Consider the following 9,488-nt stretch of genomic DNA (forward strand, 5'->3'; position numbering starts at 1 on the left):
TGAACAATTGAAATAAATAAAATTAAATACCTGAATTCCTTAACTTGTTCATTGATATATATCATAAATGATATATATCATATATCATAAATGTTTGTTAGAAGCTTCTTCAAACTGTAAATTGTGCAAATTTGTGTTTTTTCCCCATTTTTTTAAAATAATTTCCTATATTCTGTCTAGATTAGGTATGCTTGGAATTTACCATGCAAAAGGATATAAAATGATTTTTAACCTATAACCTAAAATCTTTACTATAATTTCTAGGACAGCTATTTTATGGCCAACCACCTCATCACATGTGTTTTTTACCCAGGTGGTCCTAATCAATAGGCTTTTTATGCATATATACACTGCAAGAGGGATGGCAGCCTCCCATGATATTAACACTGACAGTAACTGTGCCAATTATATCAGTAATATATGCCTTGTTATCTGTAATCATCATAATCAATCAGCCTTTTATCAGTTTTGATTTTAGGAGCTACCGGTGGCTTCAGGCAATGATTTTTGCAGTCCAAGAAATTAATAATAATCCAAACCTCCTACCCAACACCACACTGGGCTATGCGATTTATGATACTTGTGACAATATAGCTGAAGCAGTGAAAGAGATATTCAAGCTGATATCTGGGCTTGGAAGTCTATGGTACCTGCAGGTCACATAAAATATATGCTTTCAAAGTTTGGACATGGTTGTTTCAGTAGTCTGCTACAAATTGTCTATGGACTTATTGCTAGCATGTGGTTTTGTAAAATTTAACCTATGTTTTAGGTCAGCTTTATAAAATGTTTTTACCTTCTGCTTTTTAGATAGCATGCATATAGCACGTGTCAAAGTTTTCAAGTAACTTATTACAAGTTTATTATGCTTTGTAACAGCAACTTCCAAGCATGTTACATGGAGAAAAGTTATGTTAAAGCAGAATTACTGTCTGGCATAGCCGAGCATGACCTAAATGCATATTCTTACTCTTATCCTGGCATAACAAATAATAAAAAAACTCTTTCAAATCCTCATTGCCTAGAAAGTTGGAATTGCCTTTGTTTGCCTATGCATATTCTCTATTGTTTTCCTAGCCATTAAAAGCTTTTCTCTTGTTCTACTAAATCAAAGAATCACAGCTAGGAGGCTCTTAGAAAAAGTGGTCAGTTTAACCACATAAGGTAGTTATTAGCAAGAATAAATTTGTTCCTAGAAGTAATAATGATGTGCTAAGTCTGCTGAAGCACAGAATTTTTTGACTATAATCCTACTTTAAAGCCTAAATGGTAAAATTGTTAAAATAAAACAAAAGAAAAGAATGGCATGTTACTGTTTTCAAAATATACTACTATTTCCTTTATAACAGTTCATTAGTTAACACTTAACACAGAACTACAAAATGGACTGGGAGTTTTTTTTAGGAGTTAACATTCCATTGTATCTTACAGTACTTCTAGTTTGCACACAACAATACTCTAGCTGTAACATAGTTTATACTGACAGATGTACTTAAAATCACTGCTTTTAAATGTATCATGTCATCAATGGAGGGATGATTTATCCAGGCTCAAAAAAGTTGGAATGATTTCCTATATGAACAAATCTGGATTTTTGTTTATTTTTTTTTATCCAGGAGTCATTCTTATTGCGTCCCTGCTCCATCAACTGATGGGCAAGTCTCATTTCATGCTTGTTTGTTTTTCTTAAGCTTTAATGAGTTTAGCTTCTATGTTTGGTGGTGTTTAGCCATAGACCATACTCACATCAAGGTTATTTTAATAGTTATTTTGTTTTGTTATTATGATAATTGCAGAAAAGTACCCACAGTAAGCCAATTCATTTGAGCCATACCATACTTAGAATTTTCAGAGTTAAGCACATGAAGTAATTCTATTTATGGCTGACTATAATAATCGTTGTTGTTTTTGTCTAAGGTTAGTTATTTCTCCTCTATCAACATCTTAAGTAATAAACAGGAGTATCCTTCATTCTTCCGGACCATACCAAGTGATACATTTCAAACTACAGCTTTGGCTGCCATGGTGGAGCACTTTGGTTGGAAGTGGGTGGGCACGTTAGCTGAAGATAATGACTATGGACATCTGGGAGTGCAGCTTTTCACTGAACACGTTGTACAGCTTGGTGTCTGCATTGCATTTTCAGAGACGATTCCATTAGTGTACTCCAAAACAAAATATGAACAAATTGCTGCCACAATAAAACATTCCTCAGCCAAAGTTATAATTGTATTTTCTGGAGACACCAATTTAACTCCATTAATTTGGGAAGTAGCCAAACAGAACATTAGTGGCAGGACATGGCTAGCCAGTGAAGGCTGGAGCACATCTGCTTTTGTGTTAGAAAAGGATCAAAGTCATTTTTTTAGCGGTACTCTCGGACTTGCAATACCATCAGGAAGGATCCCAGGTCTGAAAGAGTTTCTCTTCCAGGTAAATCCACTACGAGAACCTGAAGATCCTATAATAAAACAGTTCTGGGAGAACATTTTCAGGTGTTCCTGGCCTTCCCTTTCTCAATCTCAGAATGTCACAAACATCTGTACTGGCAATGAGGACCTGTCATCTGTAACTAACACATATTCAGATGTATCACAACTGAGAATTACTAGCAATGTTTACAATGCTGTTTATGCCATTGCCAATGCTCTCCAAAGTTTGATTTACTGTGGAAATAAACCATGCAAAGGAGTACATGATATACAGCCCTGGCAGGTAATATGCGCTTCAGGGATAAATTCTAGGTTAGGTTGTATACCAAGAAGTAATATACAGTGTACAGGCAATTTCTATTATTTTTTTATTTTGTAGATATAAAATGATTACCATGTATCATATATTAAGAACATGTTCGTAATGTTATTAACATTAAGATTATGGCACCAATTATAATGTGACATTGTTACTAGCACCAATCATATTGCAAGTCTTAGCGGTATAGTCACTCTAATGAACGCTAATTCTTGACTGGCGAGGGCTGGCATGGGATACTGCACACCTTTGCATAAATTGCTATGTTTTGTTCTTAGGGGTAATTTATAAACCAGTAAATCTGACATTTAGCAAAACATACTCTGATGGAGAATCAATCACTGCTGTTAAAAACCCGAAGAATCGCCAGACTGTCAAATTTACTTTTTTATAAATAGTCCCATTGGTATTCACAATAATTTATTTATGGCATTTGAATATATTTATTTATTTATATATATATACGTTTACACTTTTAAGGGGCAATATATTGATCAACTGTATAGCTGTTAGAAAGTGAGACATGTCAAGCTAGAAAATCTTCACGAGAGCAAGAGGTTACCATGATTGTGCTTTCAAAATTGAGATGAAAAGATATAAATAAGTACAACAGTGGTAAAATAAAATCACCCTTTATATTATCTTCATTCATAATGTCTGCAGTCGATATTTACTGTATTTATTTTTTTTAATATATAGCACAGGTATAATTTTATGTATTGCTTGTGATTTTTTTCAATTTGCATAGCACATTTTAACATTATTGCATTCAAAAATTGACTTAAATTTTGCAGTTAGTAGGAGCTTTAAAAAGAGTGAATTTCTCAAACAGTGGTGGAAATCATCATTACTTTGATCAGAATGGGGATCCAGTGGCAAAGTATGATGTATTAAACTGGCAGATGGCAGAGAATGGCCTGCTCCAGTATAAGAAGGTGGGGAGCTACAGTGACAGTACACTGGGCAAGAGCAAACTAGTGATGGATGAACAAGAGACCTTATGGAATGGAGAAACCTCTCAGGTTAGTACTGGACAATGCAAATAATACGCAAATAATGATTTAAAAAAAAAAAAATTAAGTAAAAACCAAAATGCAATATGTACTAAATGAGGATGCACAATAGAAGCAGAATCACAACATATCACCAGCAACCACAAACGTACATACACATATTGGGAAAATCTTCTGCACTATCTCTATAAAGTGAATACGTTGTTTTTACAATTACCATATAGTATAAGGGGTTCCGCTTACCGTTAACCAGTATCTTCAAGTATTTTTTGTAGGTGTGTTTCCAGCTGTACTTAATCTAAAGAAAAGGGGCAATCACATTAGCATAACCTAAATATTACATTTATCAATGTTTACTTTGATCTGCTATGCAACTGATATGCATTTCGTATTTCTGTACTGTGTTACTCTTTTACAACTTGATATAAGTCTGAAAAGAAAAGGACAACATAATGATGAAAATCAGCAAATTGTAGATGATCCAATTGTTCTATTGACAGCCACACTTTATCCTCTGTCCCTTTATTTGTTCCTTACCTATATACATACAATGTGACCAAAAACTTGGTCACTTGGTCACTTGGTTCTTTACTTCTGTTCCAACCTATTATGGAAAACAGTATGAAATGTTTTTGTAAACATCCAAACATATTACATCGGCCAATTTTCTTTTTATTATGGGTTTAGCCTCAATAAAGGTGATAATGTTTATTAGACATGACCTGTCCTTTATAAGCCCTGTTCTTCCTCTTCTTCATCCAGTGCTGGATAGCATACCAGTAGGATGTCAGTAAACAACTTTATGCTGAAAGATATTTTTTTCAATGGCCTCCACATACCAAGTTACAAATACACATTTATATGTAAATATTAGACATAATAGAACCATTTTTACATAGAGATCAATGATCTAATAATGTTTCGATACACTTTTTTTCCTGAGGCTTCATTACAGATAGTTTGCAATAGTTTGATCTTGTTGTACCCAATGTATAAATATTACATGGCTAACCACATCTTCCTTCAGCCTCCAGTTTCAGTGTGCAGAGCCAGCTGCAAGCCTGGATCCAGAAAAAGCATTTTACAGGGTCAGCCAGCTTGCTGCTTCACTTGCATTCCATGCCCCGATGGAGAAATATCTAATGGAACAGGTAATATGATTTATTTAGCTAGCTGCAATTAAATACACAAACCTAAATTATTACTAGCAAAACTAATGTTCATTGGGTGGGAGTAAGCTTTTGGAAGCCATTGCTAAAGTCTTTTGAAAATTCAAACTGACTGGCTTTCAGTTCTGAGCCCCAAATATTCATTGGTCAGCCATTCTAGTGTTTGTCTTTTTAATCAATTTACTTGTAGCTAGCGAAAGCTTGTTTAGGAGGATAGAATAGGTGAAGCTCGCTTTATACAAACAGATAAATCAGTATACATATTTATATATGTTTCTGCCCTATGTAGAATGAGTCAGATAGGAAATCTTTGTTTAGCAAATAATAGGTGACAAAAAGATTTGACACAGGATTACCTAAATTCGATTTACTATTCTAAAAGAGGACAGCTGTAGTTTTCTTCTTTCAGGCAGGCTGTTTCTAAATTGACAAATTTCAACTTGAGTTACTAAGCTTTGTAAAAAGGCTTTTTAAAACAGGAGGTGTGGAAAAACATAAATAAAAGCTTAAAACTCTTGCTGCTGACTTTAAAGAAGAATACAAAATATGAATTTACTATTAATATTTCATTTGACAAAAAAGGAAAATAATTAAAAGATGAAAATGTGTATAAAAAATTAATATTTATTAAAAAATGAAATCTAAAAAGTTCATTAAATCTTACAACACATACATTTAAAAACAAGATTTTAAAAATATTCACATAATGATAAATTAAAGATGGTAGAACCAATCATTGTGCATTTACAGACAAACTTTTTATTTCAAAGACTTCACAATATGCATACCAATGTTATGATCTTTTCAGTCAGTGTCCAATTGGGGGACTTCAAGAGATTACAGTGATTGGGGATTGGGTTCACATATAGTTTAATACCTTGTGTAGAGGGGCTTAGATCTCAAATGCAAGTCAAATGCATTTTATATTTACATATTCCAGCAATGCTGTGATGCACAGGCTTTTAATTGGCTTTCAGTTTCCTAAAAGGTTGCCTTAAGTTACTTCAAGATTGCATCAAGCTGCTTATGAGTTTCATCAAATCTTTTAAAGGTTGCATTTAGGTTTATCCCCAAATCTTCTCTCCCTTTCGATCCTGTTGTTGTCCCTCCCTGGTGGAGTGTTTGAAGTTAGTGGGTACCACAGACAGTCTTAACAATATGTTCAGTGAGCAAAGGGGGTGTTTCGATGAACTTCAAGGTTCAAAGCCATTGCCATTACAGTTCTGAGTCTAGTATCTGTATGGATAGCATATCCACCTCTACAAACTCTCCCCAGTATGTTTGTATTCATATAGTGGAGCTCTCCCTCCATGCACACTCTTTACAATCCAGCCCTTCTTCAACTTTTTTTTAGGGGAAACCTTAAAGCAACAATCAGGTTATTAGGGAGACCCTGCTATAATTATTATATCCACAGCTCAAAGTGTATTAGCGTGGTTGTCAGTAAGAAGAGTTCCTCCTACATTGGGAAGAATGTAGCCCTTGCAGATAAGTAAAAAGATCATTGGTGTCACTTGAACTGACCTGATAGGCACAGATTGCTCATTGCTCAAGGAATCCATAGCAACCTCTGGAGGAACCCTGGTTGAAAAACACTGCTATAATGTCCAGTGGCTTCCTGCAGTAGACTAATATAGTGTGGTGACCAGGTAATGGAGTGATGAAAAGAAGGGGCGAGCCCTAAAAAAAAAAAAGGAAGCCAAGACACCACAGGATCCTCTGGGAAAGGTTTGTACATGGATCAAGGGTTTTTAACAAGTAAGGTAAAGAGATTTTGTAAGGGTAATTGCTTTACAGGTAAACCACACAAAATACCCCGGTCTGGAAAACACCTATTACACTTTATATCATATATATCTTTCATGGTATATACCAGGTGTTTGGTCATTCTTTTACAGCTTTTTTAATTTTACAGCTCATACAAATTCTTCTTTACCACATTCAGCTTTACCTACTGTATATTAACAAAGCATAAATGTATTGCATACTATTTGGGTATTGTGTATCACCATATACTCTTTTTTTCATTTAGATTTCAGTGAATGTATAAAATGTGACCAAGATTACTGGTCCAATCAAAACAAAACTGCCTGCATTCCTAAAGAAATTGATTACCTATCATTTGGAGAACCTCTTGGGATCACCTTCTCTACAGTAGCCTCTATGGGGATCTGCCAAACCATTATCGTTACACTTGTGTTCATCAAATACAGGAATACTCCAATAGTGAGAGCTCAAAACTTAGAAATGAGCTTCCTTCTCCTTGTCTCTCTATTACTGTCTTTTTTTGGTACCTTTACATTTATTGGTGAACCTTCCTCCACCTTATGTGTCCTTAGACAGACAGTTTTTGCTATCAGCTTTGTCCTGAATATCTCATGTATTCTAGTTAAGACATTGGTTGTCATTATTGCCTTCACTATGACAAAACCTAACCAAAATGTGGTGAAATTCTTCCAGCGCTCTCACCAGAGAGCACTGGTAGGCCTGACCACTTCTGTTCAGATTGCAATCTGTGTTGGTTTTTTATCATCTACATCATTGATTATGAAGAAGAACAGAGATGCTGTAATGATGAAGATAATTCTAGAATGCAACCGGGAATCTGAATTGGCACTTCTTGTGGCTATCGGATATATCGGGCTCCTAGCACTAGTTTGTTTTGTTTTGGCCTTTCTGGCTAGAAATCTTCCTGATAATTTTAATGAAGCAAAATTTATTACATTCAGCTTGTTGGTCTTTGTCATGGTCTGGTTTTCATTTATACCTGGTTATTTGAGTACGAGTGGCAAATATGTCACTGCTGTGGAGATCTTTGCTATCCTCTCATCTGCTGCTGGCTTACTTGTGTGTATATTCTTTCCCAAGTGCTACATTATATTGCTACAACCATCTAGAAACTCTAAGAAAAACCTTATTGGGCAGTCCTTTCTAAAAAAGTGATTTTAATTACAGAACAAAATCCATGCTGTTTTAGCGCAAAAAGATGGTAAAACTTTGAGTTTGAGTTGAGTTGAAGTGTTTTCAAATTTTTGTCATTATGCACTTACACTTTGGAAGACTATAATATGTTTACAGCAAATGGTCACGTTTATTACGTTTATTATTATGCTACCTTTACTACCACTGAAAATACTACAACATTAGATCAATTGCTCTTCTACAAATGGAATGACTGAGCCTAATGATGTAATATAAATATATGGAATAAATCCTATGTGAAGTCACGGTGATGCTATTATTCATGCTTGAAGGGGTTGTTTTGAAGGTGTGGGCAGAAATATCAGTAGGCACATGTGTGCTAGCAAGGGGAGACCTATTGAAGAAGCAGGCATGGCAGGCCAAAAATGTCTCCTTCATTTATGAGGAGGTACTTAGCTGCCTGCTGTTTTTGCTGAATCACTTGATAAGATTTGAAAACATTTGAACATGCTGCCACAGATCTGTAAATTTGAATTCAGGATTAACATACACTTTTAAAAGTAAACATGGAGGGTATACCTTTATTCATCTGATATCTAGTTGATGGCTCTAGATAGGTCATGTTTTTCATATAATATAGCTATATTTTCAATTGATAATTTATGATCAGGTGTCCTACTGTCAATTGTATGTGAAAGGAATATAGCCTTTACTGTATAGCATTTTGCTGATGTCTTGTATATATGAAGATATCCAGAATTAAAAGAAAATCCAAATAACATGTTGAATATTCCACATACTAGCTAATACAATTAATGATAATAATAAAACCATTATGGTGTCCATGTATATGTAACATTCTTTTTCTTCAAATGAATAAAATTTTAAATGTAGGCAAAAGTCTGAAAAACTTGGTCTTTTCTATATGCAAAACTTTTATTAATATAGGGCGCAAAAATGAACAGTAACTCCTAACAATCTGTCATAAATGCATCAACTTAGACAGGTCTGCTTGTAATGACCACACAGGAGCAGATCCATTACCAGAATGTGTTCTGCTGCTAGTATTGTCGTTTCTAATTTACAGATGTTACAAAATCTGAATTGTTGTTTCCCTTTACTAAAAAAAAAAAGGGTAGGATTTTCCAACAGGTTGTTCAATTCATCTATTGCAAGATTGCTCTGGAGGTTTTCCCTGCCCTGTCAGAATAGGTGAATTTGTTTTTTAACTATTACATATGTTCTGTACACAATAATACAAGAACAATGAACAATAACAAATACAGAAGAACAGATCTATAAACTACTGTGGTAAAATTGAAGCCCTGTAGTGCAGTAGAGTACAAAAAAAAAAAAACACATGAATGCTAAAATGCAGAAACCTACTACACAAGTCATTACTGTCAGGATAGTGAGATATAATAGGGGAATAGAAAGAAAAGAAGAAGAAAACCACCTGTGCAGAAAGTACAAGAGGCTAAAGCACCCACCCAACAGGGAGAAGATGGGCTGCCTATGCATAATGTTCCCAAATCTTCCAGGGATCATTACAATAAGCTATAAGAAGTGCCTTTAGTTTAACATTTATGCTGGTGTAAAAGTCATAAAAAGTTGGGAAAAGTCTACCTAGTGA

General features: G+C 34.6%; 1 protein-coding gene across 1 annotated transcript in view; it reads left to right on the forward strand.

Moving 5' to 3' along the window:
* LOC140329747 (extracellular calcium-sensing receptor-like) overlaps positions 1–7,884 on the forward strand; it is a 10,744-nt gene extending 2,860 nt beyond the window's left edge. Inside the window, exons 3-9 of the mRNA XM_072410139.1 lie at positions 181–185; positions 358–656; positions 1,797–1,867; positions 1,923–2,715; positions 3,546–3,773; positions 4,792–4,915; positions 6,966–7,884. Coding sequence (XP_072266240.1) covers positions 181–185; positions 358–656; positions 1,797–1,867; positions 1,923–2,715; positions 3,546–3,773; positions 4,792–4,915; positions 6,966–7,876 — 2,431 coding nt within the window. The 3' untranslated portion in view covers positions 7,877–7,884. The remainder of the gene's footprint in view (positions 1–180; positions 186–357; positions 657–1,796; positions 1,868–1,922; positions 2,716–3,545; positions 3,774–4,791; positions 4,916–6,965) is intronic.
* Positions 7,885–9,488: the final 1,604 nt, after the last annotated feature.

Source organism: Pyxicephalus adspersus, chromosome 4 (genome assembly GCF_032062135.1).
Source record: "Pyxicephalus adspersus chromosome 4, UCB_Pads_2.0, whole genome shotgun sequence".
NCBI classification, from domain to species: Eukaryota; Metazoa; Chordata; class Amphibia; order Anura; family Pyxicephalidae; genus Pyxicephalus; species Pyxicephalus adspersus.